Source organism: Ictalurus furcatus, chromosome 4 (genome assembly GCF_023375685.1).
Source record: "Ictalurus furcatus strain D&B chromosome 4, Billie_1.0, whole genome shotgun sequence".
NCBI classification, from domain to species: domain Eukaryota; kingdom Metazoa; phylum Chordata; class Actinopteri; order Siluriformes; family Ictaluridae; genus Ictalurus; species Ictalurus furcatus.
Window position 1 is genome coordinate 1835640 of NC_071258.1, and position 26100 is coordinate 1861739.

At 39.1% G+C, this 26100-nt stretch overlaps 1 protein-coding gene across 7 annotated transcripts in view; it reads left to right on the forward strand.

The window, feature by feature from the left end:
• The window catches only part of ppfibp2a (PPFIA binding protein 2a), a 35994-nt gene extending 16592 nt beyond the window's left edge, over positions 1-19402 (forward strand). For 4 of the 7 annotated variants that reach the window (XM_053622487.1, XM_053622491.1, XM_053622493.1 and 1 more), the window contains 18 exons: positions 1715-1826; positions 2514-2546; positions 4244-4305; positions 6188-6263; positions 7591-7679; positions 7780-7847; positions 7931-7991; positions 8966-9007; positions 9144-9255; positions 10917-11052; positions 12327-12458; positions 12760-12910; positions 13353-13464; positions 15470-15558; positions 15648-15770; positions 16629-16754; positions 17668-17856; positions 18953-19402. In XM_053622487.1, the coding sequence (XP_053478462.1) occupies positions 1715-1826; positions 2514-2546; positions 4244-4305; positions 6188-6263; positions 7591-7679; positions 7780-7847; positions 7931-7991; positions 8966-9007; positions 9144-9255; positions 10917-11052; positions 12327-12458; positions 12760-12910; positions 13353-13464; positions 15470-15558; positions 15648-15770; positions 16629-16754; positions 17668-17856; positions 18953-19081 (1842 nt within the window). In that variant the 3' untranslated portion in view covers positions 19082-19402. The remainder of the gene's footprint in view (positions 1-1714; positions 1827-2513; positions 2547-4243; positions 4306-6187; positions 6264-7590; positions 7680-7779; positions 7848-7930; positions 7992-8965; positions 9008-9143; positions 9256-10916; positions 11053-12326; positions 12459-12759; positions 12911-13352; positions 13465-15469; positions 15559-15647; positions 15771-16628; positions 16755-17667; positions 17857-18952) is intronic. The other 3 variants (XM_053622488.1, XM_053622492.1, XM_053622489.1) reach the window with 2 other exon arrangements.
• The last annotated feature ends 6698 nt before the right edge of the window (positions 19403-26100 follow it).

Here is a 26100-nt window from a genome sequence, read left to right on the forward strand (position 1 = left end):
CTTCACCTTCACCTTCAAATTTCTATGCTCCTACAGCTGCCCTAGTAAAGTGCGCCATTCCTGTGAACCCGGTCCACTATGTCCAGAAGCAATAAGAGTTCAACTGTTGCAAGAATGCCAGCATGTAAATGAATGCAAACATGTGGAACTCACTTGCCATCTGTTAGAACACCTTCTCCTGATCTTGCTCTTCCAGGTCTTTATTTTCTTCGCTCCATATCCATGTTCTTTCACACCTCGCAACCTCATTTTCCCATCACTTTCAGCTATTACAGTTCAGTCCAGACTCCTCCACCTCCTCTCACATCTCCTGTACATCCCCTCTTCTTCTCGATCCATCGTCCCTACTTCTGTCCTTGTTTTATATCTTCTGCTGACTTTACCACATCATTCCCTTCTAACTCCTCCTATTTATTCTAACTCCTCATCTTCCACTTTTTCTACCGCTTCACTTCTTCATCGCCACTTCCTTCTTGGCTTTTCGCTTCCACCTACTTCACCATCTTACTTCCTTACTCTTCTCCCACCATCTCCATCTCCTCGCTCCCTCACTCCAATCTTGATTCTGCTTTTAATTCCCAAATTCTCCACCGACTCAGCCTCTAAATCCAATCTCCACAGGTCTTGGGCCATTCTGTCTTTGTCTTCCTTCCATAGTCTAGGCTTCTAATGTGTACTATATAATCAATGTAAACTCTAAGAAAAGTTCTGTCCGTTAAATTTCTATGCTTCTACAGCTGCCCTAGTAAAGTGCGCCATTCCTGTGAACTCGGTCCACTATGTCCAGAAGCAATAACAGGTCAACTGTTGCGAGAATGCCAGCATGTAAATGAATGCAAACATGTGGAACTCACTTGCCATCTGTTAGAACAACCACCACTGAATTCCAAACTGCCTCTGGATGTAGCGCTGGCACAAGACCTGTTCATCTGGAGCTAAATCACAAGGCTTTCCATGGCTAAGAAACTACACTTAAGGCTAAGGTCACAAACTGTAATGCCAAACATCAGAGTGGTGAAAGCTCGTCCCTGGACTCTGGAGTGGAAAAATTCAGTCATCAGGACACTGTTTCGCAACTATAAAGTGTGTTGGATGAAAAATCATGATCTGCGATGTTTCTTATGATTCTTATAGAAATTCCAGAGTTTAAGATATTTTAGATAATTCGTTACATCCCAGTATTTTCTATTTCCTGTGTCTCTGTGGTCTGAACCTCATCCCACACGAATCAGAGCGCAGCTTGCCCAGAATCTAATGAAGAGACCAGCTCCCTATTAATCATCCTTTAATTTTTGGAAGAAGTAATGATTTGGAAACGTGTGACATATCCGAACTGACCTTTCCTCTTTCATAACCAGTATTTCAACATGCTCTTTATTTGACCTGGCCTTCCACCATGGCACCCCTTTAATGTGTTATTTGCCCTGAGGTAAAAGATCACCTCCGGTGTGTCCTTTGCACAACTGTATTATAAATACAGAAATGCATCAGTAGAACGGTCAGGTGCTTTGAAGACACCTGGTTTAATTGAGGACCAGTTTGTGAAACTCTGACTTAATGGTGGCCTCAGACAATTAAAAAAAAATCAGTTTGACCTTCTGCTTTATGATTGGCGTTACATGATCTTTCCCTTATCCTTCAACTTATATCAGAAAACTATTAATTTCATTACTTTTGTAGACAGAATGATATGAATGATAAATCTCATTTCCAGGCAGAAATCTCGGGCCTACAGCACCTCCTGCAGTGTAAGAATACAGAGATCGAGAACCTTCAGTCGCAGCTTCTCTCCAGATCTCCCATGTCTATTGACAGTTCAGAGAGAGGTAAGTCTACATTGCGGGGTTTTTTTTTTCCATTAACACATGAAATATGATGTAGTGATAAGAGTCACAAGTAACACGTTTGCTCTAATCGCACAGCACTGATCAGTGGCCCTGATTCACTGTTACTGAATACATGGCTTTTCAACTGGTCGATTGGTTACTATTGATTAATTAACCAAGAAGAGGTGAATCTGGCTGATCCAGAAACCTGTTGTCTAATTTTATAGTCAAGAAATTATCAAGCGTACGCTACTATGACCCGGAAGTTCAATAACAATGTGACCTGGGCCACTGTATATAGATGGCTGCCTGTAAATGTATGAAGTCTGCTTTACGTAATGCTGGTATGGACGCCTGTTGGAATGAGTGTTTGTAGATGTTTACGTAGGTTTTCGTCGATTGTCAGGAAGCGCTTATGTATGCGTCATGTAGCCTTAACAACACTGCCCTTAAAGTGAGTAAAACGTTAAGGTAATCTGACAACTAGCAATGTTCACTCATGTACCGAAACAAGCCATTTTATTCAAGAATACAAAGCAGTCATTGTGTGTGCAGTAAGAGTTTGAATGGTGTCTGTGGTGTTTGTGTGACTTTTATATAATAAGTGTTTGCATGGTGTGTACTGTAATTGTTTGTGGGGTGACTAACAATAGCTCTGTATCCTCTTTGTCCTGCTCTCATCATAAGAGGAGTTATACAGGAGAAGGCTCAACACCAAACGTAAGATTTTTAGCATATCTGATCTCTAACATACGCACACACACTCTCACAGAAATAGCCAAACACGCTAGACTGTTAAGCTGCTTACAAGACAGTTCTTTCCACTGTTGGTGCTCTCCGTTACTTTTTCACCTGATGGAATTCTGCACATCTTGAAAGTGGGAAAAGGAAAATGTGTGTTTTAGCAAAAGCATGCCTTCTTATAAGCCTATCATATAATAACACAATGAAGTATCATAGAACAGAAAGGACTGTTTAGAGATCCTTAAGGAGCAAGTGGGGGTGTTGGGAATTCCTTTAGGACAGGTAGACTTGGTCAGAATTAATTTTGGAAGAGTATAGGATTGGTCAGAATTCCTTTGAAATCAGACAGGATTGATCAGAATTCGTTTGGGAGGAGGCTGGACTGGTCAGAGTTCCTTTGAACTCATCCAGGATTGGTCAGAATTCCTTTGAAAGGGGGCAGGATTGGTCAGAATTCCTTTGAACTCAGCCAGGATTGGTCAGAATTCCTTTGGAAGGGGGCTGGACTGGTCAGAATTCCTTTGAAATCAGACCGGATTGGCAGAATTCCTTTGGAAAGGGGCAGGATTGGTCAGAATTCCTTTGAAAGGGGGCAGGATTGGTCAGAATTCCTTTGAACTCAGCCAGGATTGGTCAGAATTCCTTTGAGAGGGGGCTGGACTGGTCAGAATTCCTTTGAACTCAGACAGGATTGGTCAGAATTCCTTTGGAAGGGGGCAGGATTGGTAAGAATTCCTTTGGAAGAGGGCAGGATTGGTCAGAATTCCTTTGAGAGGGGGCTGGACTGGTCAGAATTCCTTTGAAATCAGACCAGATTGGCAGAATTCCTTTGGAAAGGGGCAGGATTGGTCAGAATTCCTTCGAAAGGGGGCAGGATTGGTCAGAATTCCTTTGAACTCAGCCAGGATTGGTCAGAATTCCTTTGGAAGGGGGCAGGATTGGTAAGAATTCCTTTGGAAGAGGGCAGGATTGGTCAGAATTCCTTTGAGAGGGGGCTGGACTGGTCAGAATTCCTTTGAAATCAGACCAGATTGGCAGAATTCCTTTGGAAAGTGGCAGGATTGGTCAGAATTCCTTTGAAAGGGGGCAGGATTGGTCAGAATTCCTTTGAACTCAGCCAGGATTGGTCAGAATTCCTTTGAGAGGGGGCTGGACTGGTCAGAATTCCTTTGAAATCAGACCGGATTGGCAGAATTCCTTTGGAAAGGGGCAGGATTGGTCAGAATTCCTTTGAAAGGGGACAGGATTGGTCAGAATTCCTTTGAATTCAGCCAGGATTGGTCAGAATTCCTTTGAAAGGGTTCAGGATTGGTCACAATTCCTCTTGTAGTGAGCAGAATTGGTTAAGGGTGTCTGTGGGAGTGCCAACTGTCAATAAGAAGATGAATGTGTTGAGCAAAATGTGACAGATAGGACAAGTATGGAGACAAAATCAGAGAGGATTGTGACTTTGTCCCCAGTCTTGTCACAGCATCACTTTACAGTTCCTGCCTTTGTCATGTGCATGTAAATGTCATGTATGTGATTTTTCAAAAGCAACAACAAAGCATGTTTCTAATAAAATCCAGATAATGGTAAAAACACACATTCGCATTTCTTGTTCTGTTCTTGATCTAGGAAACTTTTTTTTTATATACATAGTAAACATGCTTGTTTCCTTTCTTTCTCTGCAGATCAAGAGCTTCTAAAATTAAAAGCCGGAATGGAATTATTAATTGCAGCCAATGATGAAAAGGTAAATATATGAAAACTTAATTTGTTAGAAATTACTGTTGTCCAGATAGTCTCATTAAAACATGTTTAAAGGTTCGCGTGTTATTCCAGGAGAACACTTGGAGAACTCTAGATAAAACTGTGAAGTGTTCTTATCTTCCAAAAAATGGGTTCTACTTGGAACCCTTAAAAGTTTTACGTACAGCCCAATATCAAAATGTTTTATTATCAGAAAGGGTTCCAAATACAACTTTTTTGAAGCTAAGAACCCTTAATTATCCTTGAAGAACCCTGTTTAATAAGTGTGTATGTACAGTATGAACTGGATAAGTGTGCGGTGCAAATTCTTAATACATAGAACCCTTAATACATAGAAAAGTTCTTTGTCTGTCCCCTTAAATGTTTTGATTTAAACGCTACAAAAAGGGTTTATCAAAAAAGCTTTCAATTAGACTCCTTTTTGGAAGCTAAGAGTCTTTAATTATCCAATTAACCTTTTAAGAACCCATGAAGAACCACTGGGTAAATGTGTGGTACAAACTGCAAATCATTGGCGTTTATTTTCTTCTACATAGAACCTAGAATCTGTCACCATCTAGAAACTTCAGCTAAACTGCCTTGGTGCTTGGTTCTAAATAAAAATAAGTGCTACTTAATGAGGCATTGGATAATTTGGTTCTTAGCCTCCTAAAATAGTTCTCCTCTGAGCCCTTTCTGATAAGGAGCACTCGGTTGTAGGGTAAACAATGGAACTATTGTTGTTCGGGTTCCCCCAAAGACTGAAGAGTGTAGCACCTTAAATGATTCCAGTTTGCTTTAGAACTCTACAAAGATGGCATCCAAGTAAGACCCCTTTAGAAAGCTGGAACCATTAACTCCCTCACACCACCCCATTCTAGCATGTGGAAGAGTAAATGAAAACCACTTTGAGCACACAGGACCTCCTGTTCCCGTCTGTGGACTCAGACAGCATGAGATATTTACAGAACCCCGGCTAAAAACATTTCCTTCAGTCCACACTTAAAGGTGCAGATCTGTGCCAAAACCCGTCATGTGTTTGCAGTAAGCGAGACGTGGCAGGGTCTGCTTCAGGGCATCGCTTCAAAAACACACCCAGTTCTCTGAACTCTCTGCCAAATCTCAACTCTGCCTTTAACCAACGTTCCGTTTAACTGCGTGGCCACGTACTACGTTCCAAACGATCAGAAGGAGGAAAATTATTTTCAGATAATCTAAAGGATTGCATAATCCTCATAAAGCACTCGGATCCTTCCCATGGCTGCTAGAGTGTTGAAGGAGACACAGGGTGCTTTCAAATTTCTCCGATATGACGCGTCAATATGGGTTCTTTGACGGTTCTTTACGGGTTCATTGGTTGAATTATGGTTTCTAAACAATCTTTCTGGATTTGGAATCATGTCATTGTGCACAAAGTTCACTTTTTTTCTTTGTTTTAGAAATATAATATAAAGGATAGCTATCTAAGCGATAAAACAACAGTTCAGTGCAATGAAGTACCAACCTGAAGTTGATTATTTTCCTATAACAGCGAGTGTTTCATTCCTCTTACACCCCGATAATTTAATGTTGTGAAACAAGTCACTTCCTGTTCTCACTTACATTATAATAGCTATAAACACTCCTTCCCTGTCTTTTTTCTCTCTGAAATCACATGCTTGTCATGTTACTGAAACTTCCATAATGTAATAATATACAAACACATTAATATAAACCTGTGGCCACTACTGCCTGACCTTGCTGTTATAGAAAATGAATCAACGCCTTTTAGCCAATCAACCAAATAGCATCTATTGTGACTTAGAAATGAATTCCGTATATCGGTCATATTGTCTTTAGTGTATGATATATTCATTTGCTTATGTTTTTCTTTATTTATTGTGCAGGATCGGCGTATAGAGGAGCTTTCTCTTCTCCTGAGCCAGTGCAGACAATTTCGAGATGGCAAGGCCATGTTTCAACGTGAGGCTACTGAGCTATCTTACTCTAACTCTTTAAACGCTCATTATTATTCGGCTGTTAACAATGGAGCACGACATTCAGTAAATATGAATTATTTAATAACAGCTGAGGACTTCATTAGGAAAGGTGTGTAAGGGAGACAATTGACAAAAAATAAATAAATATATATAAAAAAACTTTAAAGGTGCAGTTGGTGACTTTTACAAGTGTTAAAATGTATGATTTATGAATTTGAACTGCATAATTTGTAAACTGTCTTAGAGAAATATGATTAACATGCGTGGATTCAGTGGATCTGGCTAGTTTTTTCAGTTCAGGGTTTTTTTTTTGTTTTTTTTTTTCTTCTGGTCCTCAAATAAACTCCTCCCACAAAGCAACAGAGCTGTTAAGCATGCCCATTTTCCATAAAAGCCAACCGATTCGTTATGCCCAGAGTGGATGTAAAAAGCTCTACACACCCACATTAAATTTGTACATTTTTGTGATATTAAAAATTAAACCATGATCAATCATTTCAGATCTTTTTCCATCTTTAATGCAATAATACATCCAACAACAACAAAGTAAAAAATGTTAAGGGGGAAAAAAAAATAATAATAATGGGGTAGTCTGTTTTTTTTCTTCTTCTTCTTATAAATCAAAATTTGGCATCCATGCCTGCCAAATTTTTGCCGAAAACATACATTCCATCACCCCAAACCATGTGGCAAAATGTTTTATGTTCTGATGAGACAAAGGTAGAACTTTTTGGGCATACTTCTAAAAGATGTGTTTGGTGGAAACACAATACAGCTTAACACCATACCCATGGTGAAGCATGGTGGTGGAAGCATCTTGCTATGGGGGCTGCTTCTATTCAACTGGGACTGGGGCTGTAGTCCAGACAGAAAGAATCATGGCTAGTTCTCCAAATACCAATCTATTTTGACACAAAACCTACAGGCCTTTGCTAGACTTCTGAAAATGAAGAAAAACTTCACCTTCCAGCAAGATAATAACCCAAAGCACAAATACAAAATCAACAAAGGAATGGCTTCAGAAGAAGAAGATAAACACTTTGGAATGTCAGAGCCCAGATCTAAATCCTAAAACCCGTGGAATGACTTGACGATGGCTGTTGACAGGAGATCCCTAAACAAGCACGGGGCACTAAATATTACACACTGCTCCTTTAATTCACCAACTCATGTACATTATGTACATTTTTGAACGCTTTGTACTTGACGTGGTGTCAAAACATGGCAAGTACAATGGTAGTACACTGTATGATTTGTAGAATTTAATTTATTTATTCATTTAAAAAAATCTTTTTACTAATAATCTTCAGAGACGCCAGCACCACAGGCCGGCAGTGAGGAAGACGAGCTAAGTGCAGCAGTGAAGACAAAAGCTCTCACTATTAAAGCTCATTCAGAGGTATACTGTGTACATGACTTTGTTTTTACGCTTACATGGAAATGCTTCACGTTCTATCGTCATGTTCATAACCTGATGTTTATTTATCTCTCTTTTCTAGATGACGTCCGGAGCGTCCTCTCCGCTTCTTGCATGCAAAAAACCTGATCAGAAGGAAACAGAATCCCGGTATCACAATTTCTGTCTATCTTATTGCTACAGTAATGCTAAGGGTTCATTACTGACACAAGGACATTGCTTTGTTGTCTCAGGTCGCAGCTGAGAAATCCGTCCAGCAGCCAGGAAGATCTGAAAAGTGAAGCAACACAAAAGGTTTGTGTTTTTATACACAAGGAATTACACCGAAAAGGGTCAAATGTTTTTTAAATGATTTTTTTTTTATGTTGAAATGTGAAGTTGCCCACGATGAAGCATGGTGGTGGCAGCATTGTGCTACGAGGCTGCTTCTCTTCATCTGGGACTGGGGCTCTAGTCAAGATAGACAGAAACAAGAGTAGTTCTCCAAACACCAATGTTTCACCTGTGATTTTTTTTTTTTACGTGAAAATTTGACGTTACCCACGGTGAAGCATGGTGGTGGCAGCATCAGCATCACGACTGAGTCAAATGAAAACCTTAAAAGTGCTACATGAATAGAATCATCTTTTTTTTTCTTTTTCTAGAGGAATCTGTGCACTTGTTAAGAGCTGGAACACTTGGTTTTCCCTCGACTCATCCTCGTATAAACAGATAAAAATACTATGATGTTCTTTAATGAATAGAAATCGCAAGTGTTGACATATTTCTGCTGTATTAGAGGAATAAAACACTTCAGGACACATCACACCAGTCCAACAGTGATTATTTTCCTATGACAGTTTACCCCCGAGTGCTTTATTCCTTGAGTACTGGGAAATGTGTAGAAATTCTTGTCTGTAGTAATCACACACGGTATTCTACACACAATGGAAACTGAAGTTAACGCTAAATCTCTTTACGGGCAATAAATTCGGCTGATGCAGCAGAGTTTAGAAATTCCTCTTCTTCCTATCATACCTGATTGAACTTGTCATCAGAATAAGCACATGACTCACCCATCCTAAATCCTAAAGCTTTCATTTCGTAGTAAGAATAATGAAATCCTAATGACATGTGGTCCGGTGAGCATTTCGCTAAGTGATGATTGTGTAAGGACTCGATTATTTTTGTACATGAATCGTCACGTGTACGGCTGTTTAATCCGTCAAGAGCTCTAATTCCCTCTTGTTTCTAATAATTATAATTCTGATCTTGTCTCAATCCTGTAGCCCATGATCGGGACTCCTGTAGAGCCTGCTTGCTCAGACGAGGTACTAGTGACTGATTCAGTTTTAATACCAATCCAACTATTAAACGAATTCCCATCTCACTCAGACGATAGTGTCAGTGCCATCAGAGAAACTCTCTGAGGATTACTGTTCATTTTCTGTTTTCTCCCACAAACAGGGTTCTCAGTGCAAACCGGAGAACGGGACGTGTATCCTGATAGACGGTAATAAAAGCGACGGCTCAGAGCCGAGGTCTCAAGAAGGCAGCCAGGACGAAGACATTAACCTGAGTATGAGCTTTAATCGCTCTTATAGACCATGTGTTATTTCATCTATCTTGGGTCTGAATCACGCTTTTTAATCAATACATTGCGGAAATCCTGAAGAATGAACGATCTGTATATGAAAGAAAGAAGGAGATAGCTAAGCAGCTAGCTGGACAGACAGACAGTCAGACAGACAGACAGACAGACAGACATATTTTCTGCTTTGTCTAACATTTTTATATATATAAAAAAAAAACAGCCATATTTTTTTATTTTTATTATTGCTCTTATTTTTGTTTTTATTTTATATTATTCTTTTGTTTCTTTTTTTTTTTTTTGTCACTGTTGAGGTCACTGGCATTATAGGATAAAAATGAGAAATTAGACAATTAGGTAATTGGATAATGTTATATTAATAAGGGTTTTGTTTCTCTGCACACACAAGAACCAAACATGCGCTTTTTTTTCCTTTTCTATATTTGTTGTTTGTTTTGTTTGTTTGTTTGTTTATTTGTTTTTTTCTTAACTTAACATTTCACCTAATAATGACAAAATAAGTGTTTACTTTCACACATACAAAAATAAATAAATAAATAAATAAATAAATAAATAAAACAAATTTTTTAAAAATACATTATTTAATTCATTCATCAAGTCTAATAAACCAACAAATGATTGAACAAACCAACAAATAAATAAATAAACACATAAAAGAAACCGCCTGGTGTCCCCCTCCTCTCTGTATTGGGTAAATGAAAGCCATTTGTTGCTCCACGCTAGGATTTACGTCTGTCTTTGATCAGGTAGAGTAGCTGGAGGTTTTATGTGAAGCCCGAGTTGTTCCTTACTATCACTCCTTCTCTCTGTCTGTCTGGAGAACCAGAGCTGTGGCTTCAGCTGCGTTTTAGCTTTAACACAGCCCAGATGTTTGCACGTGTGTCAGTGTGCAGATCAAAGAGCAGCATTTACTCCGGAAACCGCATGCTATCAGGTGTAATTTCTTCTTCCGCTTTCCTTAGAAGACCTCGTGTTCTTCTAAACTCTTCTTTTATTGCGTTTAAATTGTGGTTTCATTATGCGTAAGTAAGTATATCACCACGGCAGTGTTTTCTCCAATCTGATTGGTCAGATGTTATAGTTTCTGTAGTAACAGTCCGTTCACAGAGACTTGTCCGGTGGATGCTCGACGTAAACAGGGTTAGGGTTAGGGTTAGGGTTACGCTGCTATACGATTATAATCACCCATGCTGTTGGTTGTTTCATCTAATGGGAAGACATGCACTTTTATATTAAATAAACGAGGTCAAAGGTTTTCCGAAGGTCTGACCAGAAGATCTGCGGTGTGAGATTTAAACAATTTAATGGAGTACAAACCTAAGATTAGTGCTATTATATGTAATTTATGCTTTAATAAAAGCACAGGCTCGTTTACGTTCCACACAGTTGTACTTCGGCTATTTCCCTGCTATTTTTGAAATTCTGGAAAGACATACCGAGTACGTTTAATATTCCATTATGTGCCTAGCCTCAGAACTATTCCATAACAGAAATAGCTTCACTGATAGCATCACACCTCATTTCTGTGTGAACTCACCTTCAGGATGCGGTATAATGACATTCTCTGCTGTAGGTTGTCTTTCTGCGATTATACTGTAGCTCGTGTGTTTTATTTACGTTTCCTACAGAAAAGGCAGAGAGAACGGAAAACCCGAGCGCTCGCGATGCTTCACCCACGTCGTCTGGTGTGGATTCAGGAGAACATTCCCCTGTCTCACAGGAAAACATGAAGAACAACAAGAGCATACGCAAACTCTGGGGGAAGTGAGTGAGGATCTGTGGCTCTGCATGCCTGCTTCTAACTGAACCGTTGAACCGTATAACCTGCTGGGGTCAGAAGATTCCACAGAAAGTACGAGTGTGAGTCAAATGAAAACCTTTTTTTTGTTTGTTTTTTTTGTTTACACAAAAGTCTGTCATTTTTCTACATGATCTCCATTTTGTTCAATGCGAGTGTCCAGATTGCTCTAGAAAGAAAAAAAAAAGTTTCATTTTTAAGGTTTTCATTTGACCACACTCATATTTTAAAAGTGGATAAATACTTTTCCTCCCAAACATTTTAACACAGATAAACAAACAAATGAACAAATAAATAGAAAGCTATATAAATAAAATGATATGTTCTTGAGTCATATTTCTACTTTTATTATTATTATTATTAGTAGTAGTAGTAGTAGTAGTATTACACACACTTGTGCGTGAGTGTGTAATAAAACTAAATAAAAGCCATTTTAGCCTCTCAGCACAAACAAACAAATTAATGAATAAACAAAAATGTAAACAAATATAATTAAATGCAATACTACTACTACTACTACTACTAATAATAATAATAACAATAATAATAATAATAAGAGGAAGAAGAAGAATAGCATCCTTACAACACCCTTACAAAAATAAAATAAGATAAAACTCAAAAAAGCAGAAAGAAAATGATAATAATTAAATGAATGTGTTCTACAAAGGGTTAGAAGAGAAAGCATTCATTAAGAATTAATGAGTCGCCCCTTGTGGTTGAAATTGGTATAACAGGCGGTCTTTAAAAAATAAATAAATAAATAAATAGTATATATATATATATATATATATATATATATATATATATATATATATCCTTTAGACATTTCAGGTGGACAAACACAAAGAAACAAATAAATAAACTGAAAGAACATTTTTAGCACTAAAATTGTCAAATTGATGCTGTAAATATATATCATATATTATATACATCATTGACAGTTTATTTGTGTAAAAGAAGAATAGAAGTGGAAAAAAAGGTGTGGAATTTTCATTTGAATTCATAACTAATCCAAAAGCAATAAACAAGAAATAAAACATTTAAAAGCGTATATTGTATATTATGTATGTGTATATACAAAACAATATGTCCTTTAGTCACTTCCTGACGAGCTCATTATTTTGCCATTAACTCGGAAGATACTGTAATATGTATTGGTTTAGATGTTGTAAAATGTTTACAGTTCTGAGTCAGTGAACACTGATTTAAAGACGTGAACACGACACGAGTCTGTGTTTAGGATCAGGAGGACGCAGCCGGGGGGTCTGGGGCCAGGCGATGATCTGGAGCCCACTGAGTTTAGGAGAGGAGGATTTAGAGCCACAGCTGGACCACGACTGGCTCGAACCCCTGATTCGGCCCGCTCAGTCCGGTAGGAGTCCAGATTTGACTTATTTTCTTCAGGTGGTACATATTTCAAACAAATAACGTGTCACGGTTGATTCTATAAACAAACTAGAACTCCTAATATTTTACACGATCACATGTATGGTTTTCACCATTTAACACCACGCTACATATTGTATTCGCGCTATGATTAATAATAAAGTCTTGAGAAATAAGACTTGAATGAGTTTTACTATAAATTTTCGAATGGAAAGAACTTCCCGGTCCTGTTCGCTGTGTAAATGCACTTTGTTTTTTGATCGTTATTTTCCTCCGTCACTCCTCAGAGACATGACGGTCCCGTTCTCCAACTGGACCACGGAGCAGGTGTGTGGTTGGCTGGAGGACTACGGACTCGGTCAGTACGTCAACTTGGCACGTCAGTGGGTGATCAGTGGGCAGACCCTCCTTTCCGCCACGCTGCAGGAATTTGAGAAGGTTTGATTTCCTATAACCACACTGGGACATTCAACTGTGTGTATCTCTCCGCTCGTCTCTGTGTTCTCTATAGGTTACTATAGTAGAGTTAGCAACATCATCACTGGACATGGCAAATGATGAAATCTGGTCTCATGAAGATGGAAGGAAGAAGGGATGCCGATTTTATCCGAGGCCTCTTTAACGGGAATGTACAAATCAACGTGGGATAGCTAGCCAGCTAATAATAAACAATAAATACACAAAACCTTTGACCCTATTGTGCCTGAAATGTCAGTTCACTCCATATTCATTTCTTGTTTATAGAGCCGTTCTATAAATGCAGTACTGCACGAGCGTGTGCTGTTATATCGGACACGGCTGCGATTACCTACGGCCGATATTCAGGTCTAGCTCTAGCTGGTGCGATATTGCTTAAATATCATTCGAATGATTGTTACAGGAGATGGGCATCAAACATCCGCTGCACAGAAAGAAACTGCAGTTGGCTCTCAAGTCGTTCAACAACAAGGCGATGGAGAAATCCTCCGAGCTCGATCACATCTGGGTCACACGTAGGTACTTTTATAATGTTGTTAATTATGGTATTACCTTCTGAGCGGTAGCCCGATGTCTTGACCACTGAGTTACCACTGCCCTGGATGGATAGATGGATGAATGGATGGATGGATGATGATGATGATGATGATGATGAAGGATGGAAGGATGGAAGGAAGGATGGAAGGAAGGAAGGATGGATGGATGGATGGATGGATGGATGATGATGATGATGATGATGATGAAGGATGGAAGGAAGGAAGGATGGATGGATGGATGGATGGATGGATGGATGGATGATGATGATGATGATGATGAAGGATGGAAGGATGGAAGGAAGGAATGATGGATGGATGGATGGATGGATGGATGATGATGATGATGAAGGAAGGAAGGATGGAAGGATGGAAGGAAGGAAGGATGGATGGATGGATGGAAGGAAGGAAGGATGGATGGATGGATGGATGGATGGAAGGAAGGAAGGATGGATGGATGGATGGATGGATGATGATGATGAAGGATGGAAGGATGGAAGGATGGAAGGATGGATGGATGGATGGATGATGATGATGATGAAGGAAGGAAGGATGGAAGGAAGGATGGAAGGAAGGAAGGATGGATGGATGGATGGATGGATGGATGATGATGATGATGATGATGATGAAGGATGGAAGGAAGGAAGGATGGATGGATGGATGGATGGATGGATGATGATGATGATGATGATGATGAAGGATGGAAGGATGGAAGGAAGGAATGATGGATGGATGGATGGATGGATGGATGATGATGATGATGAAGGAAGGAAGGATGGAAGGATGGAAGGAAGGAAGGATGGATGGATGGATGGATGGATGGAAGGAAGGAAGGATGGATGGATGGATGGATGATGATGATGAAGGATGGAAGGATGGAAGGAAGGAAGGATGGATGGATGGATGGATGGATGGATGGATGGATGATGATGATGATGAAGGATGGAAGGAAGGAAGGAAGGATGGATGGATGGATGATGATGATGATGATGATGAAGGAAGGATGGAAGGATGGAAGGAAGGAAGGATGGATGGATGGATGATGATGATGATGATGAAGGAAGGAAGGATGTAAGGATGGAAGGACGGAAGGAAGGATAGATGGATGGATGGAGTACTGCATAGTACAGCATGTGATTTGGGACGTGGCCAAAGCAACTTTGAGAGTATAATTTATCTGATACGCTGTCCTCTGTACGAACAAGCGTTTAGAGACTAGCTTTATTACATACTGCAGTTGCGTTCAAATGTTTTCACACCCTTACTTGGTGGTTTTGTAGATGTGAATTTATTGTTATGACAAAAAAAAATAATCATAAAGTTTATGTGAAGATAAAGAAATGGTATTTCTGAATGCGCTATACTGTAAAAGTTGACTTTTTTTTGGCTCTATAGACTTTCAGGCCTCATGAATTTATTTACAGTATTTATGGTTTTTTTTGCAGTAATTTTTTTCTTCTATTTTTCCCTCAGTCATGTCTATGTATGTTTCCTTCTCCCTAAACACACTGTTTTTTTTTCTCTTTTGGCTGCTCCTGATCGGGGTCGCGGCCGTTCGTACCCATCAGCATATTTTAATTCTGGCACGGGTTTTACGCCGGGTTCCTGGCACAACCCTCCCTATTTTCTGGGTGTAGGACAGCACTGAGGGTGCACTGTCTCGTGCAACCCTCCAGTGGCTTGGGTCGGTTCCCTGAGCGGGAATCGAGCCCGGGCCGTGGCGGTGAGAGTGCTGTATGCTAGGCGCTAGTCCACCAGGGGACCTCCCTAAACACACTGATAACTTCTTCTTTTTTTTTTACCTTCAATTTCCAGCTCTTTTGAAAGGTCGATATTGAAAGGTCAGTATTTTCATTGTTAGTGTGCGTGAGAGGTTTTTTACTCACTGCTCTGCTCACTGCAGAGTTTGAGAACTTCTTATGTCTTAAGTCTTAAGTAACACTTAGAAAAAGACAACAGGTGTGTAAGCGTGCTTTTCCCCCCTCAGGCTGGCTGGATGACATCGGCTTACCTCAGTATAAGGACCAGTTCCATGAGAGCAGAGTGGACGGCAGGGTGCTCCAGTATCTCACAGTGGTACGTCCACTACCTGACCGACATAACCGTAACACGATACGAGCGTTTATCTCCCAAACGTTGCTTTCATCATAATCATCCTCTTACAGAACGACCTTCTGTTCCTGAAGGTCACCAGTCAGCTCCATCATCTGAGCATCAAGTGTGCCATCCACGTCCTCCACGTCAACAAGTTCAACCCACACTGCCTGAGGCGCAGACCAGGAGACGAGGTGTGTGTTCACGGTCCACGCCACATCCACTGAATGACCAGACAGAGGAAATGATGGCGTGAATAACAAACAGCATATAAATACGTATTTTTTGCCAGTAGAAGAAATATAGGAAAGGATATAATAAGTAAAAAACAAACAAAAAAAACAACAACAACTTCTTCTTCTTCTATTGGTAGAAAATAAACATCATACGATATAATTCAGATCATCCACTCGGTTGTAAGAATATTATTTAAGAAACAAAAAAAAAAAAATTTATATGTATATTCCCATAAAATCATTTACATATTTACTTATTTGTTTATTTATTTACAATAACATATGAGAACATTATTGTTATCCCTAAAGACTTATTTTTATTGGATCAGTTTTTGCAAATTATTTTCTTTCTTTTTTTTTATTTATTACCTTTTTTCTTTAAATGTATCATTATTTGCACCATTTAAGAAAAAGGGTGTGATGTTTTGTGATGTTTACTTTCTAGAAAATAAACATCGTACAATATTATTGAAATTCTCCAATGAATTAGATCATCTATTTTTATATATATATATATATATATATATATATATATATATATATATATATATATATATATATATATATACACACACACACACACACACATGTAGTCAAATCCATAATTATTGACACCCTTCAAGAAATAGGGGGCGATTATTTGTAAACAATAAGCATCATTCTCGGCTTAAACAACTATAGAAACTCCTTATGATGAATAAAGTGTTAAGGAAACTCACTAACCTAATAAAAACCCCATAACGGAAGTGTATAATTATTATGCCTTCGTTCTAATACGAGGTTGCGTATCTGTGTGTTTGTGTCTCATTCACGCAGAATAAAACCTCTCCGTCTGAAGTGGTGCAGTGGTCCAATCACCGCGTGATGGAGTGGCTCCGCTCAGTGGACTTGGCTGAATACGCTCCTAATCTCAGAGGCAGCGGCGTGCACGGAGGCCTCATAGTGAGTCACACGGGGAAAAAAAAAAAGCACTCTAAACATTGATTCTCTTCTGTTCAATATGTAGCAACGGCTCTCCCTCTGAGCCAAGCTGACACGCACGAGTTCATAATGATACAAACACGTTTTAAAGCAAATGAATCAATACAACCTCATGTCGAACGTTAGAAATATAAAACTGTTATAACTTCGTGTTCAGACCAGAATAACCACCAAGACTGGTGTCTGTGTGATGAGAACCTAAAGACTCAACTCATCGATCACCTACTTATATACTGAATGGAGTTGCGTGATCATTCCTCGCCCTCTAAGCACTTATTTTCTTAGGGAATAAAACACTCAGTGTCGTGCTGTTATAGGAAAATAATCAACAGCAGGGTGGTGTGATGAAGCACAGTCACTCTTCACACCCTGAAGTTGATTATGTTCCTATAACCGCACGCTCATTTCTCATTCAATTCAATTTTACAGAAATTTTAATTTACGTCAATAATATTTCTTCATTTATAGATACAATACATTTAATGTTGTGCATCATCTGCCAAGCAAGTTAGTTCCTGTTCGCGCTTACGTTCTAGCAGCTATGAACCGTCGCTCTCTCACTAGGCCTCTCTTTTGGTAATAAGACATAAAGAACTCCTCGGTTCAGAAGGTGTTGGGAAACGTACAGACCGTTACAAAGCACTGACACTGGAGACTCCTTCCATAAATGTTAAATAAAAATCTCCTCACAGAAAACGTCACCATATTAGTATTAGCGTGAGCGAGTTGATATAAATAGGATTAGCAGCTATAGGAAACGAACCAGCTCTTTCTGACCAATCAGAAAGCAGAATTCAACAGTGCAGTGGGATAAATGTGTATTTCTGGGTTTATTATGAACACCATGGGTTTTGTTTTTGGGATTCATCTTCAGATCCTGGAGCCTCGGTTTACCTCCGAGACGTTGGCCATGTTACTGAACATCCCTCCTCAGAAAACCCTGCTCAGGCGGCATTTAACCACCAACTTCAACGGTCTGGTGGGAGCCCAGGCTCAGCAGGAGAAACACGAGTACGCCAACGCCAGCGGGCACACGCCACTCACCACCACCGCTAAAGTCCGGGTATGACATCAGATACACTCGTTAATAGGACTTCTATCCAACTGCTGTGAAGTCAACTCTTAATTCAGAGAGAAATAACAAAAGGGAAAAAAAACAAACCTCACAATAGCATTAATAGATGCATACTACAGTATACTATACTCAATAGTACAGCTAAAAATATTAAGCTTAATAAGGCAACTACTCTAACGGAATAGTACTCTGACATGCTATTTAGTACAGTTAGTACATCAGTTCGACAGTACGACAGTTAGTACGTCAGTTTGGTGGGAAAAACCGCTAAATGCTAAGCTAATTGGCTTAATACATACTGTAGTATGTAACAGGAAGCATACTAGCTTATAGTTAGTACAGTAGTATGCAGTTTTGTGTTCAAATGATCAAATAGATAAAACATAACATAAAAAAAAAACACGGCTGAATGATGTATGTTAAGATCTAAATAAAAAACACAATCAAAAGTTCAAAAGTTAGCAGCCCCTTGTTTTTAAGTAAGAAATAAAACACTGTAACTCATGCAGTTAAAGGAAATGAATCAGTGACAGGTTGGAGTGATGATGTGGCGTTACTGTTACCGTCCCAAAGCTGATTATTTTCCTCTAAGTGTTTTACTCCTCTTATACCGCAGCGATTTGCCGACTGTTACATACCGTAAAGAATGACGACACACGCTTTATTATTATTATTATGATTTTTTTTTACCCTTTTGTAGTTACATCTAACGTTACCGAATTAAACAGCTTTATTTCTGACTGTTACAACGCGCTGACACTGGAGACTCATTCCGTAAATGTTTAATAAGCATCTCCTGGCAGAAAACTTTCTTAAATCCATTAAAAAAAATAAATAAATAAATCACCGTTATTATCAGTCTTCGTGTATGTGGCGTGTCCGCTGTGAATGAGTTGTTGCTATAGAAACGATAATTAATATAAACGTGTGCACATGACTGTGAGTAAGTTGAATCGGTGAATGAATGGAAGCGCGTTTATAATTCGCCGTGTGAAACCTGTAGCTCTGATTACTCGTGCTTTCTCTAAACAGCTGTTTAACGTATCACGTTTTCTTCTCCTTTCCAATCGTTGCTTATCTCAAGCCAAAGAAGCTCAGCTTCACAAACTTCAGCCACCTGAGGAAGAGGAGGCCTGATGATTCAGCGGACTATATTTGCCCAGTAGAAATGGGAAACTCGCCGGTTTTGAACGGGACGGCCCACCAGCTCTAGCGAAGGTTCGGGGCTTATCTAGCTTCCAGCTTCTCCTGGACTCGGATAGACTGGATCAGAAGGAGATCAAGTGATCATCAAATCTCTTACTGTGATCGGTTTGTTCATCTTCTTCACTCGGATGGACAGCACAGCTGTAACCTCGCCCGGACTGGAGGATTCCCGCTCATTCATCTGGACGTTATTTGGTTATAAGCTCTTTTTTTTTTTTTTTTTTTTTTTTTGTTCCATGCTGGTGTAATGATTCATCGACTCGCCTACAAGTCTGAATCATCAATGCTAAATGCTTTACATATTAAATAAACTAGTCAATTAATGTTTCTTCATGCTTTGTTTTTATGCCCAAATATTATTTGCCTGTACATTTATTCCCTGCATTAATACATTCCTAACAAATAATGATGTCGGACATACTTTAGATTCAGTGATCTGCTGCAGGGATGTAATTTGTGTAAAATAGCAAATGTGAAAAACAAACAAACAAACAAACACACACACACTAAAATTTAAGTATGATTCAATCTGGTGTTAGGGAATATGGGCTTAATTGCTAGTATTGTTTGTGCAACACTGCCATCAAGTGGTTAAAAGTGTATATAATCAGATATTTAAAAAGGTTTTACACACACACACACACACACACACAGTAAATAACAATAACGACTGTGATTTTGTCTTGACGTGTAATCTAATCTGTCCCGAAACCTTAAATTTACAGCTTTACCTCTGACTGTTACAAACACTGATACTGGAGACTCCTTCCGTACACGTTCGACAAACATCTCCTTACAGAAAACGTCATCATATCGATAATTCTTTTAAATCTCTTTCGGTGGACTTTGATGGAAGAAAATGGGATTAGTACTCCTGAAGTATTTAGATCAGCCAGGAGGAGGCAGTCTTTAGCCTAGAATTGAAAAAAAAAAAAAAAAAAAAAGAAATCTGCTGCTAAAGACATGAACTAAGAAGACTTTTAAGTTTGATGCAATAGACTCATATTGCACTTTACTGCTATTTTTAATCATCTAAAAAAATAGATCATTAAAAATACAGAGAAGTATCCTTCTCTCTCTCTCTCTCTCTCTCTCATATATATATACACACACACTGTCAATGTAACATCCAAGTGAATGCCAGGACCCGAGGTTTCCCAGCAGAACATTGCGCAGAGCATCACACTGCCTCCGCCGGCTCGCCTTCTTCCCATAGTGCATCCTGGTGCCATCTCTTCAGCACAGACACTCTGACCGCTCTGCAGCTACGCAGCTCCATACACAGCTGTGTGTTCTGACTCCTTTCTATCTAAGCCAGCATGAACTTTTTCAGCGTTTTGTATTACAGTAGCTCTTCTATGGGATCGGACCAGACGGGCAAGCCTTTTGCTACACATCTATGAGCCTTTGGTGTCCACGACCCTGTCGCCGGTTCACCGGTTCTCCTTCCTCAGACCATTTCTGGTAGGTACCACCCACTGCATTCTAGGAACACCCCATAAGACCTGCCGTTTTTGGTAGATGCTCTGTCCCAGTCGTCCAGCCATCACTATAGTGCTCTTATCAGAGTCGCTCAGATCTTTACGCTTGCCCATTTTTCCTGCTTCCAACACGTCACCTTCGAGAACTGACTGTTCACCTGCTGCCTAATAAATAAATATATCCCCCCTCTCGACAGGCACCATTTTAAGAGATAATCAATGTTATTCACGTCACCTCTCAGTGGTTTCGATGTTGTTACTGATCTGTGCATATTTTTCTTTCCATCTAGGCTTACTCTTTGTAAAATAAATAAATAAATAAATGAAATAAAGAGGCAGCATTTTTTTTTTTTTTTTCAGTACATGCTATGTAATTTCTAGAATGTGCCTTGATGCCGATTGGGTGGCATTTTAACAGCTCTTATTTATGACAGCCGTCGAACATAAAGAGGCCGCAGGAAGTTGCACCGCTCAGGGAACTCCTTTATGAACGACACACACTCCGACACACACCCTACACCGCGATATCTATTGTTTTAATTAACCGAAAGCCGCCGTGACGTTTATTAGTCGTGACGTTGTTAATGGCTGTGGAGAGCGCATTGAAAATGTAAGTAGAATAGCAGCGCTGTGTTTATAGAAATAATTTATTGCTGCATCGCTAATGATTATATACGATGATGATGATTGCTCCTCTACAGAAGAGGTGCATTCTGGTTGATTAATAACAGACGCAGTAATACAGAATGGTCCATTCCATGCCAAAATCAGTCTGCTGAATAATGCGTTTAGTTTGTACAGTCAGGAATGAAAGGGTGCGTCTTATTTGTGCCCCAAAAGCCTTTACGTTTATTTTGTTGTTGAGAATAGGTGGGAATAAACGAAACGGATTTAAACGCAATTAAAATGAAGTAGAAATTAGAGGCTAATAATAAAATAAATGTTTATATTCAATCAAATAATTTTAATAAAAGGAATAAACATTGGCTCTAAAAAAAATAAATAAATAAAAAATCTAAGAAAACTCAATAAAAGAAACAAAAGGAATAAATGAAAACGTTTTTTGTTTTCTGATAATAAAAATGTTGTTGTTTTTATTTGTAAAGTTTTATTTTTTCAATTCATTTTCAGATTTATTTGTAAAGTGCTTTTAAGAATGCACGTCGTCGCAAAGGAGCTTCACGTAAATACATAAATCCAGAATATAAATAATAATTTTTTTTTTTCCGAAAATGATCCCTAATGAATGCGGCGAAAGTATTGGCGCCCTGCTGCAGACGTGACGTCAGGGAGAGCAGGAAGAACATCCCGTTGCGTATCTTTCTCTTCCGTCAGAGCAGGTGGTCTGTGTTTCCTTTCTAACCAGTCCTGATGGAGGTGATGGAAAGGGCTCTGGGGGGGCGTGGCGTGATGCAGCTGACATTCCTTCTGATTTCCGAGACGACTTCCTGTCAGGTGTGGTTAGGAGGAGAGGAAGTGACGATGTGTTGTCCTTTTCGCAGCCTGTATGGCAGTGTGTGAGGGGTAGTCATGCATAATAAATAAATAAATAAATAAATAAATAAATGATTTTGTTTACCATATAATAATTTCATTTATTTATTTGTTTGTTTGTTTGTTTGTTTGTCTGTGCATTATAGTTATAGATCATTATTTTGTCTTTTGTTCTTGATTTTTTTTATGTACTGGTTTGAGCTCTTTTTTATTTTTCAATTCCACACAATGACATTATTCGATAATAATTACATTACTAACATAATATTTATTTGTTTACTTATACTTTTTATTTATTGTCGACACCATACCAGTAGTGATAGTGAATTATTTTGTAAAACAATATTTTCATGATTTGTTCTGTTTTTATTCAATCTTACTGTTGTTGTTTTTCATGCTGTTTCTTTATGAGTTACATGTATATTATTATTATTATTATTATTATTATTATTATTAATGTTGATGTTTCATTCCCAGCCCTTTAAGTGTGTCATTCTAGGCGTACATTTTTTAGAATTTAAATCTGTTTTAAAAGCAGTTTTTCCTCTTTTTTTTTTTTTAAGAAATTTTTTGAGAAAATTTTTGAGAATTTTTTAGGACCAAATTTCAGCTACACTGAACTGACGCACCGTGAGTTTGATTAACTGGATGAATGAATGAATAAATGAATTAAACTAATCTGTCATATGGATTTGTGAGAAATGTTGGTCAGCTGTCTTTAATGAGTTTCTGAAATTTGTATTTTTGTGAAACAACAACAACAACAACAACAAAACAAAACCAATGTCTTTGCTTTAAAAAAAGGCCAGGTTGGTCTAGCTGTATCTTGCATGTTATACAGTATGTGATATTTCTTCATGATTAGCAGAAACAGAAATGATTGGAAAGTTTCAGCCACCACAAATGTACAACCTCAATTGCGAAAAACTTGGGACAGTATGGAAAATGCTAATAGAAACAAAGATGAGTGATTTGTAAATATACTTTGACTTGTATTTAAACAACAACAACAAATGTATAAACACAAGGTATGTGATGTTTCACCCTATCGACTGCATAGTTTTTTTTTTTTTTGAAGATAAACGTTTATTAGAAAAGGTGACACTACACAGTGGTAAACAGTCGACTGTCCCTGTCCCAACTTTTTTGGAGTGTGTTGCAGTCATCAGATTTGAAATGAGTGTATATTTTCAAAAATAAATTAAATTCAAAGTAAAAAGTAAAACATCAAATAATGTGTTAATTTTCAATAAAGTACAGGGGGAACTGAATTTTAAAATGACGCTTTGGTTTTTTTTTTAGGTGGATTTTTCATACTGTCCCAACTTTTTTGGAATTGGGGTTGTACAGTTGTGGTGGCTGAAGCATTTCCAAAATCATCTCCAAAATCCTACCGATTCGTCTTTGGGGAATGTTCTTCTCAAAGTGTGGGATTGTTCTCTGACGCATCTGTTAACAGATCGGCGAGCCTCGACCCGTCCTCGCTCTTGAAGGACTCGGCCTTTTTCGGAGGCTCCTTATATACACTATGATTAGACGATTGCCTCACCCGTTTCACCTCACCTTCTTATTTCAACTTCTCACGTCGCCAAACTGCCCCTGTCCCAACTTATTTGGAACGTGTTGCATGCATCAATTTCAAAATAAACGTTTATCCTCAAAAAACTATGCAGTTCATTAGTTAAAACCTCAAATACCTCGTCTTTATCAATCCTAGTTTTGTTTCTATTAGCATTTTCCACACTGTCCCAACTTTTTCGGAATCGGGGTCGTACATATGGTGTCATATTTAACAGAACAGTGTGAGGATTAAAAAAAAAGGATCAGCAGTGGAGTTGAATTGGTGTTTAAACGTGCAGTATGCCTCACCAAATAATAACAACAACAACAACAACAACAACAACAACATATTCTACAACTCATACAGTCCTGACTGAACCGTTGGACAGCTTTCTCTCGTCACCTCACTCTGGCCTTCTGAGAAACGTACTCACGAAGACTTCAGGTGTCTCAGCGAGCTCACTTCCCACATCCGTGCTCGTAAAAAAATACCCCACACCAGGAGCGTGCAGCTGTGGAGAAAAGGCTCTTTATCCGGCGTGCCAGGCTGCAGGTCCTAGTGGCAGGAACGGTGCTGACGGCGCCGGCGTCGTCCATCGTCCAGGTTAGCGAACACGCAGTCTGTTATGATGACCTCTCACCCATGTTTACGCAGCTGTGCCATCGCACATGACGTCCTTCCTTATTGGACAGAGCTGCCCGGGGTGAGGCGACAGGTTTTATTTATATTTCAATCAGGCGGCCGAGTGATGAATGAAGGAATAAAGAAGTTTGGCCAGAGATCATACGAATAAAGTGGGTGTTTGGATACATAAATCTGTTCAGCTTGCAACCTACACACTACATTTGGCTGCGTAAACTGGCACAGGGGGAAAAAGTTGTAACATTTTGACCTCATCTTGTGTTGGTCGTTAAAATTACTGACAATTCTGCATTAATTCTGCATGAGTTATGGGTTAGAGGTTAGGTTTAGGACTGGGGTTAGAATTCGGTTTAGGGTTAGGTTTAGATGACTGTTTGGTTAGGTTTAGGGGTTAAGGTTAGATGACTGTTTGGTTAGGGTTAGGGGTTATGTTTAGGGTTAGGGTTTAGGGTTAGATGACTGGTTAGGGTTAGGGGTTAGGGTTAGATAACTGTTTGGTTAGGGGTTAGGGTTAGATAACTGTTTGGTTAGGGTTAGATAACTGTTTGGTTAGGGGTTAGGGTTAGATAACTGTTTGGTTAGGGTTAGATGACTGTTTGGTTAGGGTTAGATGACTGTTTGGTTAGGGTTATGGTTAGATGACTGTTTGGTTAGGGTTAGATAACTGTTTGGTTAGGGGTTAGGGTTAGATAACTGTTTGGTTAGGGTTAGATGACTGTTTGGTTAGGGTTAGATGACTGTTTGGTTAGGGTTATGGTTAGATGACTGTTTGGTTAGGGTTAGGGGTTAGATGACTGTTTGGTTAGGGTTATGGTTAGATGACTGTTTGGTTAGGGTTAGGGGTTAGATGACTGTTTGGTTAGGGTTAGGGGTTAGATGACTGGTTAGGGTTAGGGTTTAGGGTTAGATGACTGTTTGGTTAGGGTTAGGGTTAGATGACTGTTTGGTTAGGGTTAGGGGTTAGGGTTAGATGATTGTTTGGTTAGGGTTAGGGTTAGATGACTTTGGTTAGGGTTAGGGTTAGATGACTGTTTGGCTAGGGGTTAGGGTTAGATGACTGGTTAGGGTTAGGGGTTAGGGTTAGATGACTGTTTGGTTAGGGTTAGGTTTAGGGGTCAGGGTTAGATGACTGTTTGGTTAGGGTTAGGGTTATGTTTAGGGTTTAGGGTTAGATGACTGTTTGGTTAGGGTTAGGGGTTAGGGTTAGATGACTGTTTGGTTAGGGTTAGATGACTGTTTGGTTAGGGTTAGGGGTTAGGGTTAGATGACTGTTTGGTTAGGGTTAGGGGTTAGGGTTAGATGACTGTTTGGTTAGGGTTAGGGGTTAGGGTTAAATGACTGTTCATTACAGGTCTCTGTGCCATTCTTATTAGCCAGACTGACTCACGGATCAAGCTCATACAACTTAATCCACCTCTACTAATCCAAATCTCACGTACAAACCAAATCTTGAGCATCAGTGAACGTTTACACCTTTTGTAATAGTCGTGTACGAGTCGCTCGGTCGTCCTCAGTGTTAAAAGGTGGATCTCATCATCATATAAGCGCTGTCGGAAAGAGCTCAAATATGCCGAAGAAAAGTGGAAAAGTAAAGAATGTGCAGGACCTGGAGGATTTTTCGGAAGAACAGTGGGCAGTTTAACTGTTCAGGACAAACAAGGGACTCATGAACAACTCGATAACAGGAAATGTAACTAATCAACAGGTGAAGGCAAATTAAAAGGCCAAATGAAAAAAAAGCAGTCTCAGAAGGGCCGACACTTTATTACTGCGTGATTAGCATAATTACACATGCTAATAACATCTCTGATGAATTTCACCACTGAGGAAGGAGATTAATTTATAACC